This window comes from Camelina sativa, chromosome 16 (assembly GCF_000633955.1).
Source record: "Camelina sativa cultivar DH55 chromosome 16, Cs, whole genome shotgun sequence".
Taxonomy (NCBI): domain Eukaryota; kingdom Viridiplantae; phylum Streptophyta; class Magnoliopsida; order Brassicales; family Brassicaceae; genus Camelina; species Camelina sativa.
The window spans coordinates 2,278,163-2,297,396 of record NC_025700.1 but is presented as its reverse complement, the minus strand read 5'-3'; the positions used below and the strand labels follow the sequence as shown (position 1 = coordinate 2,297,396).

Here is a 19,234-nt window from a genome sequence, read left to right as displayed (position 1 = left end):
ATCCCCCACTGTTTTTGACTTTTCCTTTTCCCAGTGTATAATTTTGTTAATTGGTTTAAACCGGTTAAAGTATATTTATCGGTTTAAACCGGTTAAAGTATACAAAGAAGACATGTCTCTGGCTCACCCTTTCAAGTCGTCATTACGCTTTTTTTTACAATCATCGACCAGACCATATTAACTATTCGGGATGTTACACCACTTCCCATATTAACTATTCGGGCATCTGCATCACCATCGGTGTCTACTCGGTTTTAGCCTCTACAGAATCATGGATGTCGGAATCAGAGGCAAGGTCACTGTTGTGATTAGTCTTAACGATAGTAATGAGGTCGGATACTTCTTCTTTATTCTAAAGATGTCTCTTGCTTATCTGATCACAGAGACTGCTGAGATTTGATCTTTAAATGTTTCAAATTGGTCTTTTGTGTGTGTGTGCCTGCGTGTAAGAAGTTTGGGCAATGGGCACGTACAGAACCACACAGAGTTGAGTTATGCTTCTGATTGATAACTAGTGTCGCTATGATTCTTTTGTGTTTTGTACTTGATTACTTGGTCGGAAGGATGAATAAGATAAAGATGTTTTCTCGTCATTCTGTACATGTCTTTTTTTTGCTGAGATTTGAATCTTACATCTTGCAAAAAGTGATCCTTTGTGTATGTGTCTGTGTGTTAATTTGTAAGAGAGGCACAAAACTAAGATATTTTTAGTGTTTCTGATATTAATACCCTCCAGTGATGGTGTTTTATCATCAGATATCATCACTGTGGAAAGTTATTTAGAAAGGAGGAGGGGAAGGGGGTAGAAATGGTGGGAATAATAATGGGTCTGAAGGCTCATCAGGAGAAGATGGTGGTCTTGCTGGTGTCCCGGATGAGACTCTGCAAGTGGTGTTAGCAACCTTAGGCTTCATTCATCTTTAATGACAACATCACAAGCCCACAAAAGTTATCTATATATATATATATATATATAGCTTTGCAGTACATCTACATAATCAATGGAGGAGCTAGGAGTTGTTCCGTATTGCAAGAGATTGCATTAGGTACATTACTGGACGACCCAAGAGTGTTAGGCTGACCCGAATTATGCATGGAAGGTTGGAGTACATTCTTCGAGAGTGTGTGTGTCGAGGAAAAAAAGAGTGTGCGTACAATGAGTACTGCCTAAAGATCAAACGCTCGATCAGTAAATAGAGACGCGTCTTGAGTTCTTGTGTTGATTCAAATTAAGATGGGTTTTGGCTGATTTAAGTAGTTTCCCTTAATTAGACCCTGATGAACCGGCCGTGTTTTGATTTTTGTTTTAGTTTAACTTTCGCCATTGTCAACCCAACAATCAGATTGATCGTAAATATTGATAATTTTCATTAGTATATATTGACTGAAGGCAGAGCATGCATGTAAAGAAGAACACAAAGGAGATGACATATATAAGGTGTTAGTTAGGGAACCGGAACGAGAGTTTGGAAGTAAGAAGAAGCAACAACGCGATCGAGCGTATGCAGCAACCTTGTTAAGGAGGAAATTGCTAGGGTAAGACGTATACAAAGTCGACTCTTGATAATCCCAAATGGTCATCACTCACCACCATCTCCATCTCCTTGGTCAGGAATCGCCAAGGGCGTGAATAGCTGAAATCTCACTTGGTCGAGGTTTGTAACGTTGGCATAAACACAACGAGTGCATCATAAACACAATATGTTACTTCTTGTGCATGCTCCAAATATCGAATCGCCCATTGGGGAACATTAATGATCCTCATCTCCGATACAGAGAGGCGGTCTAGGAGGACGATAAGCTCAGAGAAATAGGGAAGGGAGGACTCAGTGCCGTCATCGTCCTCGTCTGAAGAATAGATTTGGTTTGGGTGGGAGACGACTCTAAAACTCTTCATTGTGAAATACACAAATAAAAAATCTGTATTCATTTGAATATTAATAAATACTAGGACTCAGACCCTGCACTATGTCAGGGAAATATTTTTTAAAAAAGTAAATAAAATTTAAAATATAAAATTATATATTATAAAATCATTTAAATATAACATAATAGTTTGAATACATAAACTGTTACTAAAAACACAACCATCAAAATGAAACTTATAACAAAAAATATTATGTAGAATAGACTCAACTTTGGAAAATACATTGTTTAAAGTATAATAAATATATAATATATTTTATGAAGAATTATGATAAAGACCTACAATTAAAAAATCATTATAACAAAGTGATCTTAATTGAGAATATGGAACTAATGGTTGTAATGAGTAAATATATTCAACGAAATATTAAAATTAAAATACACAACGTTTATAAAAATAAAATAAATGAAAATAGTTTTTAGAAAAATTTACGATAAATAGATGCAACTGTAAATTATATATTAAGTTTATTAATTTTTTTTATTGCTATAACCATTTCTAAAATTTTAGTTAGATTATAGAATAATGTTGGATATTAGATATTAATATTCAATTATGTAGATGCAACATAAAATAGAAAATTTTGTTTCAATGAACTTGTTAGTTACTAATGAAGAGACAAATATAAAGAGAGTTCAAAAGACATGACTATTTAAGTAGACACACCTATTAGAATGAACAGTTGTGATGAAAAATATAAAAAAACTAGGTTTTACCCCGTGGTACACCACGATTCTATTATTTTGTTAATATGATATTGTAATAGTTTTGTGGTGCTTGTGGTCGATGGTGAATTGCATCTATATATATACTGTTAACGGTTGTAGATAGGTTTTGTATACACTCTTGATTCGCAAGTTGAGAATATACATTTTATGATTTGGTTAGTTATGATTTAAGAATGAATGATATGTCATATTCTTATTTTGATTCTCAATTGATATTATTGGATTAATTGTGTACATTTAAAGCTAATAAGAACTTAGCAAATATGTAATTGTTTATTAAACGCAAATTAGATATTTGCTAAGATGTGTTCATCTTGAATTAATTGCTATATTATAGGGATGTGATTACAGAATTTGTGTTATCAATTCTTTTTGTCAAACTCAGCCCAAAAAATTCGGCATGTAAATTAGATATTTCCTAAGATACAATGGGCATTAATTGACATTAATTGGATGCAAATAAGTACGCTATAGATTAAAGACCGGCCCAAAATATTAGGTAATCTTAAGGAGGATCCCGATAATTGAATCGATTATAATTTTAATTAAAAATCTGACCCGAAGTTAGCAAAAAGCTAAAAAGTGATGGCACCATATTGTACTTTAAAAATGTATTTCGAGCTCTATATGTGCATTTACTTGTTTGGTTATAATATCCTAAGAAAAATTTTTAACTATATATTTGTTTATAAAAATTCAAATCACATCATATGCTGAAAAAAAAACTAAAATTTTAGTAACTTTATGTATTAAATAGTAATTAAAATAATTAAATATAAGATTAAACAAAAGTGTAAGAAGAATTATATTTTAGTCTAACATATTGATTCAAATTAGGTAGATAGTTTTTAGGAAATTAATATTATCAAATAAGGAAATGATTGTTTTTGGTTGTAAGGATTGTAGAAAATTTAGTTGAGACTTGTTTGGATACAAAGATAAGAGAGGATGACACAAAAATGTACTTCAAAATTTTTAAGATATATATAGTGAAAAGACACAACTCTACAATGAACAGATACAATAGTTTCAATTTTTTTTTTAAAAAGACAAATAAAAACAAATAATTTACGAAAAGGTAGTACGAAAAATCGCAACTGTTGTGTCTGCACTGGATTATATTTATACATAATAACCCATATAAACTGTTTTTAAATAAAATACATCTTTATTACCATATTGAAAAGCCAAATTCAAAAACTCACTATATACTCCATCTACTCTTGAAAAGTAAACTCGAGGTATTTTCATTAAATTTTTATATTTAAAATTAACTAAAAGTTGTAAATTAGAGTTATCATTCCAAAAATCTTGTTAAATCAAAATTGGAGGAATTTCTTTACTTTTAAAAGAATGAATGCTAGAGAATAATTTAGAAAGCTCTTTAATTGAAATCATTAAATTAAATACATAATTCTAAAACATAACTTTTCTTCTCTTTTGTGATACAAAATCATTAATCAAACTCTAATGGTGATCGGAGAACAATGAGTCTCCATAGTTACTCTAATTTATTTTAATTTTAGTTCATAATTGAAATCTCCTTTAGAAACATGTTGGTCTCTTTTTGTTTTTACCACATATATTTTTTATTAGGTCTAGCTATTAGGCTTATTGGGAAAAATAAGGCCTTTAATTCTTTTCCAAAAAATATGGCCGGAAACGAATATTTCTTTTTTTAACACATAGCCACGACTCTATACATATTCCCAAGCCAAGTGGTGGAGGACGTCGGAGAACGATGGAGTCCCTGATTCGGTTAATCTCCTAAAGGATCCTCTCCCCAATTCCCAATTCCCAATTCCCAATACTATCGATCAAACCAGCGAGCATTAGGTTTTCTGTGTTGATTAAAACCGGTTTAAGTAAATTTATAGATTGAGCTGAAACGACATCAAATTATCTTCCACCGTCGTCAAGCAATTTTAAAATTTCCTTAATTTGTAAAATTCTGTACAAAAGTTGTTATTGAGATTTAGTTAAAATTAAAGACTTCATTAAGAGTATTATGGTATTAAAAGTTTTCAAAAGTTAAGTCAAAATTGAAAGAAGTGTTTTCAAATGTTTGACAATAACGAACGCATCACAACAAAAGAGCTAAACAATTATCAAAAAAATCTAGGAATCTTTATACATGACAAATATACGATGGAAGTGCAACTTTTTCCTCATTAATTGAGTTCGACTCTCTTGTTCTTCTCACAGAGAATGTCTGGGTTGGTAAATCAGAAAACAAAAGTCACAAACGCTATCAATTTAGCAACAACGATAGATTCAACATAGAATACCTAAAATCTCTTATTCTGAATAATCAAAGGCAAATCCAAAACCTAAAACAACCAGATGAAAATAAATGGGAAGACTTTTTCGAATTTTCTTATTTTACTATCCCATTTCATCTATTTAATTCAAAATTTTATACCACATGAAAATACCGATATAGCCAACGCGCAAAGGCGGCGTGGTCTTTCCCCTAAATCAGTTCCTACACCGCAACGACAACGTTTACAAACCCATCAGTTTAATCATTGCTCATGTTCTTTTTTTTAAACCTTCCTTTTTGTTCTTGGTTTACAAACCCATCAGTCTTGGATATTTTTAAAACTTTTTTTGTTTGTTGTTTAAAAAGCATGGTTTTTTTTTCATTACAAATAATAAATAATTGGTTTTTCAAAATGTTTATAAAACTAAACACTCGCACATTAAATTCTTTATTAAAATTCTATACAAATTTATGGAAATTTTGTTATTTTTTATTTGTTATTAATTTCATTAGTGCAAAATAGTTATTAGATTTTTAAGAGTAATTTAATTAATAGACTTGGAATTGCGGCTGAAGAAGAAGAAGAATGGTGATCAAACGACGACGTTTCATTGGAGCCTTATGAGAGTACAGTAAAACCTCTATAAATTAATAATTTTGGGACCAAGACATTTTATTAATTTATAGTAATATTAATTTATCTATAAATTAATAATTACTAATTTATAGTGTAAATTAATAAATAATAATTTATAGATATATTTTTAATAGTTTAACTTTTAAAAATTATGAATTGAGACAATTTTAACAATAACTTCGGATATTTAAAATTTTATGGTATTGGAATTGAATTTGTAATACTTAGAAAACATTATTAACAATAAATTACAAATACAATAGACAAATTCACTTATATACATGACATACAGAAAATTAAATTTATGCATAATAATATAGAATGATTTATTTTAATAGTCAATCAAACTATCAAAATGTAAATGATGGATATCTAAAAATTGAAAACTTAAAAAAATGTAGCTATATTTATGACATGTTACAAAATATTTTATATCATTATAATTTGACAATACAACATAATAGTTGCTTTGTAGATATGAGCTTTAGGAGAAACATACATTATATTTTTTTTTCTTTATATACAATTTACATGATTATTAATTTATGATATTATTGGGATCATATTTTACATGGGTATTTCAGAAAAAAAATTATCTTATTATCTTATCGAATTTTGTTATTTTTTACACTGGTCCGACTTGGGACTGACAAAATTTATTAATTTATAGTGTTTATTAATTTATAAAATATTAATTTGTAGAAGTTTTACCGTAATTTTAATTAGTAAGTATATCATCGGTTTAGCTGACGTTTAGCCTCAGTCTCTGATTCCGTTAATCTTCTAAAGGATTTTCTTCCCAATTCCCAGTGTCTTATATACTAAACCGAACTATCTATCAAACCGGCGAGCATTAGGTTTCCGTGTTGATTAAAACCGGTTAAAGTAAAATTTTTGATTGAGTTGAAACGACATCGTATAATTATCTTCCACCGCCGTCAAGCAATTTTCTTCGGTCATTACTACCACCTCCGACTTCTTCGGTTTGTTTCGTATTGAATACACAAACAAGAAACCTCAAAATAGATCTCTCTCTATCGAGTTAGGGTTTCATCAAGGTATCACATTTAAACTTTCTATCGATTTTCGAATTGGGTAGTTCAAATTTCCAGGTTTTAGCTTTCTATCGATTGGTTCAGTCCCTTCTTCTTTCCCAATTCTAATTCTTCTTTATTGGCTTAGCGAACAGACCTAAAAGAACGTTTTTTGTTGTTGTTGTTGTTGTTGTTCTTATTGAATTGTTGTTGAAGATCCTTGAGTTGATGTATTGAAGAGAAGCCATTGAGGTAAGAGATGAGCTCTACGCAGGCTAACCTATTCAGACCATCCTTGTTCTGTGCAAGGACAACACAAACGAGACATGTCTCTGTTGCACCTTTTAAGTCTTCATTACGCTTTGATCAGCGACCACTCCCCAAATTGACTATTCGGGCTTCTGCATCATCATCTGTGTCTACTCGCTTTTCGCCTCTACAAAATCATCGATGTCGGAATCAGAGGCAAGGTCCTGTTTTGTGCTTACTTGGTGGGAAGGATAATTCTAACCGTAGTAATGAGGTGAGATTCTTCTTCTTCATTCTTAAGATGTCTCTGCTTAGAATGCTGTGATTTGATCTTTATATCTTGCAAATTGTTCTTTTTGTGTGTGTGTCCGTGTAAGAAGTTGGTCACATAGCCACATAGTTTAGTTATATTTCTGATGATAAGTAGTGCTGATATGATTCTTTTGTGTGTTTGGACTTGGTCGGAAGGATAGATCTGATAGTAGTGATGAGATAACATATGTTTTCTCGTCACTCTATAGATGTTGTAGCCGAGATTTTTGAATCTTCAATTGAAATATGTTGATATACGAATGTAATGTCTTGTTGTATTCAATATGTGCATAAGGTATTTATATACAACGAGTTGCCTAGCTATACGATAGTGTTGTATCTACGAGAATATAGGAGATATAAGATTGATATATATCCTAAGCCTAATATCCCCCCCTCACGTTGGTGGGACGAAATCCCGGACACCCAACGTGGACAGTAAATTTTGAAAAATAGGTGTTGGCAACGACTTGGTAAGAAGATCAGCCACTTGATCCTTAGTTGAAATGTGCTCAGTAGTGATCAGCTTTGCTTGAACTGCATCACGGACCTGATGACAATCCCGCTCAATATGTTTTGTCCGTTCGTGGAACACCGGGTTCGCTGCAATGTGAATGGCCGCCTCACTGTCGCAGTAGAAGGGCATCGGGTGTGAATGTTCTACTCCAAGGTCCTCCATCAAGCCTTTCAACCATTTGACCTCCTTGAGAGTGTAAGCCATGGCACGATATTCAGCCTCGACCGACGAACTAGACACCGTATCCTGTTTCTTAGTCTGCCATGAGATGGGCGAGTCACCGAGATATATGACGTAAGCCGAAAGTGACCGACGAGTGTGAGGGCACGCAGAATGATTGGGATCACAATGCGCAACGAGGGGAGCCTTCATAAATTGGGAAAGAATGTGCACGACATAACTCAAATCCGGGCGAGTGATGGTCAAGTAGATAAAACGCCCTACTAAACAACGATATTGGTCGAGATTCGCATATTCCGGACCCTTCACCGAACCGAGCTTATGATTGAGTTCCATTGGAGTTGGTACCGGTTTTGCTCCTAACATGCGAGCCTCGTGAATAATGTCCAGTGCATACTTCCGTTGAGACAAACAGAACCCATCTTTGCCACGAGAAACCTCAAGACCCAAAAAATACTTTAGCTTGCCAAGATCCTTCATGTGAAAACAATTGTTGAGCTGCTCCTTGAACTGTTAAGAACCTTAAGTTCATTCCCAGCAAGAACAAAGTCATCAACATAAACAAGAATATGCAGAATAACATCTCCGCGAATCAATGTAAACAAAGAGTAATCCTGGTAGCTTTGTTTAAAACCCAAGTTACAAAGTGCAGTGGACAGCTTGGAGAACCAACAGCGTGGCGACTGCTTGAGACCATACAATGACTTACGAAGGCGACACACCTTATTAGGATTACTGGATTTAAACCTTGGTGGTAGCTTCATGTAAACTTCTTCCTCAAGATCCCCATGAAGAAAGGCATTATGAACGTCCATTTGATGGACCTCCCAATTCTTGGCAGCGGCCACACCAAGAAGAGAACGTACGATTGTTATCTTTGCAACCGGAGCAAAGGTTTCCTTGAAATCAACCCCTTCTTTTTGATGATTACCCATGGCCACAAGACGTGCTTTATGGCGTTCAAGAGAACCGTCAGAGTGAAACTTCAATTTGTACACCCATTTGTTGTTAATAGCTTTCTTCCCCGGTGGCAAATCAGTGACATCCCACGTATGATTAGCCTCAAGTGCCTCTATTTCTTAGCGCATCGCATCACACCACTCTTTAATGATAACCGCATCTTTAAAATGTCGAGGTTTGTTGTTGTCCAAAATTGCTGCCATGAAAGCAATATGGTTTCTGGAGAAACCTTCATTAGACAAATACTGTGAGATGGGATAAAGTATCTTACCAGAGACCGTAGAGGAGGACAATGATTCGGTAGGAGCGAGAACGTGAGAGGAGTGTACACGAGGGATGACAAAATCTTTAAGCAAAACTGATGGAAACTTCTTGCAGTGTCCTTTTTCCAACAATTCCGGTAAACCAGGTGTTGACGGTGACTCATCCTCCGATAGGTCCGTAACATGAATAGCAACCGGAGATGAGGAAGGTGAGTCGGAGCTAGTCATGGCAGGGGAATCCGAAGAAGAGACAGGTGTCACAACGGGGGTTAACGGAGGAGCTACAATCGGAGAGTCCTCTTGAAGAGGTATAGGTGGTGTAAACACCGATGGCAATAAGGGTGAGGAATCCCAGTCATCATCAACCACGACGGGTTGTGGAGACGGAGAAGAAGGCGGAGACGACGAATGGTGGAGAAACGGAAAAATGTCCTCCTGAAACCGGACATCGCGGCTGATAAAAACTTTCTTTGTGTCAAGATCGAACAAACGCCATCCCTTCTTGCCATATGGATAGCCCAGGAAGACGCATTTCCGACTATGAGGACCAAACTTATCTTTGTCTCGAGACCGATGATGAGCATAACACAAGCAGCCAAATGTGTGAATCATATCATACAATGGACGATGGCCAAATAAGACTTCATAAGGAGTCTTATTTTGTAATACCGAAGACGGTGTGCGGTTTATCAAATGAGTAGCTGTGAGAATACTTTCCCCTCAGAACTTAACCGGCAGAGAACTTTGAAAAAGACAAGCACGGGCAACGTTGAGAATATGGCGGTGTTTGCGTTCGACCTGTCCATTCTCTTGCGGTGTATCAACACATGATGTTTGATGAATGATGCCATGTTCTTGAAAATAGGAAGAGAGACACATAAACTCAGTTCCGTTGTCAGTACGAAAAGACTTGACCGGTTTGCCAAACTGACGTTCCGACATAGCACAAAAGTTTCGAATCAGCTGTGGAACTTCTGATTTAGCGGACATGAGGTACGTCCACACAGATCTTGAGTGATCATCAACTAATGTCAGAAAATACGTAGCACCGGTAGTAGAAGGAGTACGATAAGGACCCCAAACATCATCATGAATAAGTGAAAAACAATCTGTTGCTTTATTATTACTTTCATGAAAAACATCTCTTGTTTATTTAGCACGAAAACAAATGTCACAACGTTTTAAATCCTCAAAGTTCCTAGGAGAATAAACTCACTCGGTTAAAGAAACTAAAACACCAGGGGAAGGATGTCCAAGCCTACGATGCCACAATACACTAGACGCTGCGGAAGTCGTTGATGCCTTGTGAGACCGAGCAGCCAACACTCCCGTAAAATAGTACACACCCTCACGTTCTTCACCCGTTCCAATCAAAGTCCTCGAAAAACGGTTATGTAAGAAACAAAGAATGTCAGTAAATATTCCAATGGCGCCAGTTTGCTTGAGAAGTTTGGAAACTGATATCAAGATGCAGTTGAAATCATGAACAAACAAAACATTGGTGAGCAAATAAGACGAGCTCAACGGTAACGAGCCACATTTGGTAGCTCGTGATGGGTGACCATCAGGTTTTGTAACAGGTGATGGAATGATGTCAAAGACATCCACCAAAATAGAGATATCACCCGTCATGTGATGAGAGGCGCATGTATCTAAAACAACATCAGACAAATGAGTTTTACCCGACAATTTTTCGGAAGAAGTGTTTGAACGCTGGGCCTCAAGCAAGTTGATGAGTTGTGTTATCTGATTGTTGCCACTTTGACTAGGAGAACTGACCCGAGCATTGTTGGCCCAACCTCGACCGCGACCAATGCCCCTAGTTGGTCGTCCTCCTCGCTGAACATGACGATTGGAGGTGGCTCTGTTATCTGGTCGAGTACCACCATTGTTGTCAAAATACCAGTCAGGAAAACCATGAAGTTGAAAACACTCGGATGCTTCATGGCCTTGACGTCGACAGTGTGTACACGAGAGAGAAGAGCGATCACGAAAGCGAGGCCCCAAAACAGCAGCAGCATGAGCAGGAACCTCTGTTTTGGCGGTGAAACCAATCGCCTCTGTTGTGGCCAATTCCTTGGATTGCACAACATTGAGGTTTTGCTCTTCCCGAATAACCCGAGAGTAGACTTGAGTAAGCGGGGGCTTGGGGTCTTCACCAGTAATGGTTGATCGGATGTTGCTGAAACGAGGAAGATCTAAACCAAACAGGAACTGATGGATTCGGTCCTCTTCTCGTTCTTGAGCAATACCCGGAGCAGCAGCACACGTACACGCACAACCAGTTTTATAGTTCTGCAGCTCCTCCCATAACTTTGACAAACGACCATAGTATTCCAAAACGGACTGACCGTTCTGTTTACAGCCAGCTATCTCGTCTTTAAGAACTTGTTTACGAACACCGTTGCTAACGAAGAAGCGGGAACGGAGAGTTTCCCACAGAGTAGGATCTTTGTCGATGAAGGAGACGGTGGATCGAAGTTTCGGATCAATAGATGTTCGAATCCAACCCACGATCATAGAGTTTGTGTTACGCCATAAGCTCAGATCGGGTTCAGTGGTAGGTTTTAGAACAGATCCATCAACAAAACCCAGTTTATGTTTTGCTTGCAAGGAGTTGCATAACTCAGTGGCCCATTCAGAGTAATTGTCTTCTTGTAGAATTACAGAAGATATCAAAGCTCCTGGGTTGTCAGAGGAATTGAGATGATATGGTGAAGGCGGTGGTGCCACAACAACTTGTGTTTGTGGAGGGGTCGCCATAGGAGATATTTAAAAGATAAAACTGAAAGAGTTGCAACGACGGCGGTTGTTAACGAACAACGGCGGTAGAAGCGTATAAAAAAAAATTTAGCAGCGACGGCTGTTGCTAAAGAACAACGGCGGTGGCGGCAGGAGTAAGAAAAAAAAATAGGTCACAGAAGCTTAATGCTCTACTACCATGAAATATGTTGATATACGAATGTAATGTCTTGTTGTATTCAATATGTTCATAAGGTATTTATATACAACGAGTTGCCTAGCTATACGATAGTGTCGTATCTACGAGAATATAGGAGATATAAGATTGATATATATCCTAAGCCTAATATCAATCTTGCAAAAGTGATCCTTTTTGCGTGTCGTGTGTTTGTAAGAAGTTAATGCACAATTATAACTAAGGTGTGTTTAGTGTTTCTGATATTAACACGCTTAGTGATGATGTTTTTATTCATCAGATATCATCACCATGGAAAGCTATTGAGAAAGCAATGGGGAAGAAATCGGTTGAAGATATGTTGCGTGAGCAGATACAAAAGAAAGACACTGGCGGCATTCCTCCACGAGGAGGAGGAGGAGGAGGAGGGGGCGGCGGTAGAAATGGTGGGAATAATAATGGGTCTGAAGGCTCATCAGGAGAAGATGGTGGTCTTGCTGGTATCGCGGATGAAACTTTGCAAGTGGTATTGGCAACCTTAGGCTTCATTTTTCTGGTAATGACAACATCACAACCCCACACATGTTACCTTTGAATGATCTATAGTAATCTTTAACTTTGAATACTAATTCTTTTTTTGCAGTACATCTACATCATCAACGGGGAGGAGTTGTTCCGTCTTGCAAGAGATTACGTTAGGTACCTAACTGGACGACCCAAGAGTGTTAGGCTGACCAGAGTTATGGAAGGTTGGAGTAGATTCTTCGAGCGTATGTCGAGGAAAAGAGTGTACGATGAGTACTGGATAAAGATCAAGCGATCATCAACACGTCTACCTGGTATGATATCCTCGGCAAATACAGACGCGTCTTGAGGTCTTATGTACTTGATTCAAATGAAGATGGTGATTAGTTTTTTTTCTGGCTTATGATATAAGTAGTTTCCATTAGACCCTGAACCGTGTTTTGATCTTTGGTTTAGTTAACTTTCGCCATTGTCACCCAACCCAACCAACAATTAGATTGGTAGTAAATATTGATGATTTCATAAGTATTGACTCTCAACAATCGATAAACTAAGAAAAAAAAAAGTAATAAAAAGACAAAGCAGAGCATGTTATAAAAAGAAAAAAAAAACGCAAAGGAGATATGTATACATATTTTAGGGAACCGGAACAAGAGTTTGGAAGTAAGATGGAGAAACCTTGTTAAGGAGGACATTTTTTAGGGTAAGACATAAACAAAGACTCTTGATAATTCCAAACGATCAGCACTCCTCCATCTCCTTGGTCGTCAAGAATTGCCAAGGGCGTGAATAAGCGAATCTCACTTGATCGTGGTTTGTAAAGTTGGCATAAACACAATGAATGCATCTTAACCCATCCTTCTTTTACTGCATCGACCATGCTCCAGATATCGAGTGGGGGATGAGGAACATTAGTGATCCTCATCTCGGATACAGAGAGGCGGTCTCGGAGGACGAGAAGCTCCGAGAAATAAGGAGTGCCGCCATCGTCTGAAGAATAGATCGGGTTTGGGTGGGAGACGACTCTAATTAAACTCTTCAAGATGAAGATCAAACGCAACAATTCTTGAAGCGTTAGGTTCCCAAAGATCAACAGTGAACCAGTGGACGAAACCATTGACATAGACGGAGGATCTTTCCTTGACAAAAACCATATAAGGAACGATGTTGACGTGTCTCCACCGCCCGGTTTGAAGATCAAGAACATTGCATTCCCCAACGATGAGCGAGGCAAGAGGATGACCACGTAGCTCAACGACTTTATACGCATCCGTAACTTCATCTTTACCGAATCCAAACGAGCTTGTTGCCGTCGGGAACCTAGGCACGTACGTGTTCATGATCTAAATATCTTTGACGGTGCAAAAGTGATGTGGGGGGGATACGCCCGGTTCCTTCATGAAGTAAGATCGTAGCCGGGACGAGAGATTCGCCGGTAGGGAACTTCCGGGACACTCGAGTCGCCGGGTTACAAACTTGGATCGAATCCGACCCCGGGATGCAGATCAAACCGTCGCATGCAAGTGAGATACGGGAAACGTCGCAGTTGCCGATATAGCAGATCTCTTCTTCTTTATCTTCGTCTTCTTCAGGGAAAAGAAACGGTGGAGAATCGTCTCCGTCGTCTTTGCAACCGAAAGCTAAAAGTGTTTTACGACGTCGTCGGGAAGTCTTCATCAGATGTTTCTTGACGAAGTTATGGGATTCGATGAACATTGCTCTTGGAAACGGACTTGAATCAGATTTTTTTTGTAGTGTTTTGAAGTCACATAGGAGAGGAGAAGCCCATTTCAACTAGATTAGTAAAGGCTTAATAGAGAGTGCAGGCTTTTGTTTGGGCCCAATTTAAGCCCATTTCAATTAGATATTTTAGTTCTGTAACATAAGTCACGTGGCACCTATCACGTGATCATCTTCTTCTTTACACATCGATCGGGTAGGGTTTTGGGGGTTCTCGTACCGAGAGATTCAAATGGCGCTTAGAGGAGTTTGGCAGCTCAAGAAACTCGTTGTCAGCTACTGTAATTGGGGTGGTAGCAGTAGAGGCATCAGGTCAATTTCTTTTCCTTATCTTTTGATTTCCCAATCTATGAGCCGTATTTTATTTTATTTTTTATCATCGATCTACCAGACTGTTTATTCGAATCAATCAGCTTTGTACTTCTCATCTGTGAAGCAAATTCACTTTTCATGTTTTAGAAATTTGGTTCCATTGTTCCTCTCTTTGATATATCCCATGTGGTTTCCTTTCCAAATGTGCTCTATCTGTGTACTGTGCAAGTAATGAATCGTTACCATTTCTTAGTTAGGAACTGAGCATTTTCATCTCTGATCATTCTATCATGTGTTTTCTCTTTTAGTGCAAGTAATGAATCGTTACCATTTCTTAGTTAGGTACTGAGCATTCTATCATATGTTTTCTTCTACCTACAGAGCCTTTATGGAATCAGAATTGCCTGCACTAAAAGAGAAAAACCCGCAGCTCGAAGTGGTTACGGAGCTTTCACGAGGACAGCATCCTTATTTGAAGGGCATTTACAGTATGAATCTTTCCTCCTCTTATCATTATTATTGCAAGCATCTACAACGGTTCTTTTGACATTAGCAATTTCACTTACACAATTTTTATAGGGAATAGAAATGAAAGAGTGGTGTGTGTGAAGAACATGGATCCTGAAGAAGTGCTTCTGAATGCAACAAGGCTGAGGAACTCGCTTGGAAGGAAAGTGGTGAAGCTTAGGACCAGACATGTCACCAAACACCCCAGTGTTCAAGGCACCTGGACTACCGCTGTCAAATTCTGAGACCTTTCCTACTTACTTCATAGTTTGCAGGTTTTTCTTTTAGCTGGTTAATCCAATGTTGCAAGTATCAGGATTGATTGTTTATCTATGTTTACAATCCCAAGTTGTCTTTACCGTTTGTGACCCTGGACAAAGATTCAGTCTTCAAATGTTTTGCAGTGTATGCAATGTTTGAATTTTGTTTTGTCCTTCTGCTTCAATCTATAATAAGATTTTTAAACAAGGTATGTTTTCTGGTGTTGGAGATGATGAAGTAGACTTGTCTATATCGCCAAGGCTACTTGAGGAAGAGGAGTATGTCTTGAGATACGACAATGCCACTTCTGTCATCACTTCTACTTCTATCTTGAACTGTGTAAAGTGTCAAAAAAAACAAGTGTACCAGAGAAACCTAAAATGGCGCCTTTTAGTTTATCGATTGATATAAGGGCACCAAACGAACCTCGTCAATTGCCCCTGCTTTAATCTTCGATTGCATCAAACACCATTTCTTGAAATGTACACCTATTGATGAAGCCAAAGAGATCATTCCACACAGTGTGAATTGCAAATTTCACACTTCCAGATAAACAGATCTGCAGGTTAGGGAAACCATCAAGAACCAAACCAGCTGGCTATCCAACAGAGCTAGAGAAACACTCATTTTAAGTTTGGAAAAGCCAAACAAATAATTTTAAAGATACCGCAACCCCTGTAATTACGTTATACATAACTTGTCAATATTCTCTTGCAATGACTCTACACCATTGTTAAGGAAACAAGAATACTACTTTTCAGTTCTCACTACTTTGCTATCAGTATCACATTGACACATTCCATGTAGTTACCTTTACATAATACTTGACTATTGTTTAATCTCTAATAATGGGATTTAAAATATCTTACAAAATCATTTAGACTTGACACTGACATCATCAACAAAAAAAAACAATTCCTGAACTGTCTATTTTCTCTTCTCTTCATTGTTCCCCTCTGCCATAAACAAAACAAATATATATCAGTAATAATTAATAAATGTTCTAAAATTAAATAGAATACCTAAAGTTAAATTACTCTTACCAACATCTTTCTCTGCCGCTGTTCACTGAACTTATACCTCTAAAAAAGTATATCGCATTTTTGAAGCCTTGAATCTGTATTTTCTATGACATTTAAAATAGAGATAATATAATTATAAAAGGTATATCTATTTATATATATATATATATATATATATAGCTGTAAAAAAAAATTGTTAAACCTCTTCTTGCATGACTTCAACCTGATGATTGATTTGCACAACTTCCTTTGTTAAGAGCGCAATAGTATTATCAAGCCTATCTTGCTCTGCAGGAAAAGGAAAATGATAAGATTCAAAAGGAAAACGATAAGATTCAACAAGGAAAAGGAAAATGATAAGATTATATTTAGAAAATAAAATTAGTACTTGTGGGCTTATTAATTCTAGCCCTTCCACGTCCCACTCTACCGATCTCAAGGTTGTAGTCTGTCAAAAATCCCTTTAACTGGCCAATGCTCGTTTCTACCATGGTTATCGCAGCACCTACATTCGTCCTCGTATCTCCCCATAAGCATCTTCCGAAGCACCCAGATATCCTGCAAGAAGAAGAACAATAGAGTCAGGAAAAATTTTGTAAAAAAAAAATGCCAAAATCAATCAAACACAAACACGGGAATCCGAAAGCAAAAATAAAAAACGCTTAAATGGCATAATGAAAAAAAAATGGCAAATCTATAAAATTTAAGTGAAAATGGCACATTCAGAATATTTGAGTGTAGTTACCTTACATAATACTTGTATCTTGGTGACTGGTCAACAGACGACAACATTTGTCAAAGATTTTTCTAAGTATAGTATTCTTCAGAATCGTAGATTTTAGTTATTCTCTGTCGAATCTATCGTTGTTCCTAATTTGATAGCGTTTTTGATTTTTTTACAATAGTAAACGTAGAATGTCTAATTAATCCTCTTGATGACTCTTTGGTTATTAGTTGCAGCTTTCTATTCTTCTTGTGTATCGATATCAATCTCAATAACAACGTTTATACTAAAAATTTAAAAATCAAGGTGAAGTTCATATTTGTAGCAAAAATATTATGGTATTAAAAAAATATATGGCCTTGAATGGCTGTGGAATTTAAAGATGATTTTGCTTTTAGATTTTTCAAAAATCTAGTAAGGCCAATCAAGATTATACAAAAATTGGTTTTTCTAAAAATTAGGGAATCCAGATTTTGTTTGTTTTAGGCAAGTTTCAAAGAAAACTGAAAATCTATGTTTTACTAGTTTTTCATTTTTAGGCTATGAATGGCAATAGATTTTTGATTGGTTTTTAGTTTTTAGATTTTAGTTTTTGGATTTTGGTTTTTTAATTTTTGGTTTTTGGTTTTTCCTATATATTTATACATTAATAAATCAAAAAGTCAAAAATAAAAACATTACTTTGAAAATTTAGGTTTTCAACAAAAACCCTAAAATGATGGTTTTTAGTTTCTCTTTAAAATTTGGAAAACCCACTTAAAACTAACTTGCCTAATTTTTAGGGAATCCAATTTTTTTAAAAAAATTAAATGGTAAAAAAATAGATTTTCAAAAAAATCAAAAAACAAATCTACTTAAAAATTAGTTACCATTCAAGGCCTTAATCGTGACTCGAATTCTTTTTTTTTATATTTTTCTTTTTTTAATAATTTTTCAACACAAAATCTTAAAACCATAAACCAAAATCTAAAATTTAAAAACTAAAATCTAGAATTCAAAAACCACCCAAAAACTTGTAAACATTCATGGCCAAAATGTTTGAATTTTGTTTTGTCTTTCTGGTTCAGTCTATAATAAGATTACACAAGGGTTTATGGTACAATTCATTGTTTTCACAGTGTTCTTTGTTTGCTGTGAAAATACACAGGACTTAGTATTTTGGTTTGCGAATACAGAAAGAATTGTGAGAGAATCCTTAATTTTTCTTTGTCAAAAGTACAAGAAATTAATTAGACAAGCCCTTGTAAATATCCATTATAATTACCGTTACCACATATACACTTTAACATGTAGAAAAGAAGGAAAAAGCTGATCTTAAGTTGGCTGGAGAACGAAACTCTGAGAAGCTTTTTGATATTGGTAAATTAGGTTTTAGCTGATGTTTTCTGGTGTTGGAGATGATGAAGTAGACTTGTCTATATCGCCAAGGCTACTTGAGGAAGAGTGTGACTTGAGATACGACAATGCCACTTCTATCATCACTTCTACTTCTTTCTTGTACTGTATAAAGTGTCAAAAACAAGTGTATCAGAGAAACCTAAAATGGCGCCTTTTAGTTTATCAATTGAAATAAGGGCACCAAACTAACCTCGTCAATTGCCCCGGCTTTAATCTTCGATTGCATCAAACACCATTTCTTGAAATGTACACCTATTGATGAAGGCAAAGAGATCATTCCACACAGTGTGCATTGCAAATTTCACACTTCCAGATAAGTAGAAATCATTAGTAGTTTGAGGATGGTACTTAGGTTTACTTACCGACTCTTATATCTAGCACAGATACAGTCTCCTCTTTAACTTCCAAGCGCCATTGGCAGTGGACCTGATATACAAACAAACTTTATAAAGCATGCCAAGGTGAAACTTGATTGGTGAGTTGCAAACAGAATGATGAATCGAGAACCAAATTTTCCTCATAGGCAACATACCTCAAAGTAAGACCCAAAAGGAACATCATGTGGCTGTTGCACAGTTTCAAAAACCTGAAAGAAGGAAAGACAAGTATCATCAGACAGGATTTTCTTTTTATTTTTTGCCTAAACAACATTAGCAGCTACTATATCCAACGGGAAACAAATTGTAATGAATCATTCCTACCAGCACTTTCTTGTCTGGTGATAGAACAACGTGCTGCCATTCCGTCACAGCAGTGTC

General features: G+C 36.2%; 3 protein-coding genes and 2 pseudogenes across 3 annotated transcripts in view; 3 read left to right on the top strand and 2 right to left on the bottom strand.

Moving 5' to 3' along the window:
• On the top strand, positions 6,598-13,037 carry LOC104749379 (annotated as a pseudogene).
• On the bottom strand, positions 13,195-14,228 carry LOC104753248 (F-box/LRR-repeat protein At2g43260-like). The gene is made up of 2 exons (XM_010475525.1): positions 13,898-14,228; positions 13,195-13,832 (listed from the first exon to the last, which is right to left on the bottom strand). Exons 1-2 carry the CDS (start codon positions 14,226-14,228, stop codon positions 13,195-13,197), a joined length of 969 nt encoding a protein of 322 aa, XP_010473827.1.
• LOC104749377 (54S ribosomal protein L51, mitochondrial-like) lies at positions 14,417-15,539 on the top strand. Its single transcript, XM_010470989.1, has 3 exons — positions 14,417-14,564; positions 14,946-15,052; positions 15,144-15,539. Exons 1-3 carry the CDS (start codon positions 14,485-14,487, stop codon positions 15,314-15,316), a joined length of 360 nt encoding a protein of 119 aa, XP_010469291.1. The 5' UTR covers positions 14,417-14,484; the 3' UTR covers positions 15,317-15,539.
• Positions 14,479-19,234, top strand: part of LOC104749378 — a 13,314-nt gene continuing 8,558 nt past the window's right edge. The window contains exon 1 of the mRNA XM_010470991.1: positions 14,479-14,564. The gene's annotated coding sequence lies outside the window, so the exon portion shown is untranslated. The remainder of the gene's footprint in view (positions 14,565-19,234) is intronic.
• LOC104753247 overlaps positions 18,258-19,234 on the bottom strand; it is a 4,830-nt pseudogene continuing 3,853 nt past the window's right edge.

Excerpts from the sequence above, each read along its gene's own strand:
- LOC104749377 (XM_010470989.1), top strand. The coding sequence starts at position 14,485 with ATGGCGCTTAGAGGAGTTTGGCAGCTCAAGAAACTCGTTGTCAGCTAC. Across the intron at positions 14,565-14,945 it reads GGTAGCAGTAGAGGCATCAG|AGCCTTTATGGAATCAGAAT; the intron begins GTCAATTTCTTT and ends TTCTACCTACAG. Across the intron at positions 15,053-15,143 it reads TTATTTGAAGGGCATTTACA|GGAATAGAAATGAAAGAGTG; the intron begins GTATGAATCTTT and ends CAATTTTTATAG.
- LOC104753248 (XM_010475525.1), bottom strand. The coding sequence starts at position 14,228 with ATGTTCATCGAATCCCATAACTTCGTCAAGAAACATCTGATGAAGACT. Across the intron at positions 13,833-13,897 it reads ACTTCATGAAGGAACCGGGC|GTTCCCGACGGCAACAAGCT; the intron begins GTATCCCCCCCA and ends GTACGTGCCTAG.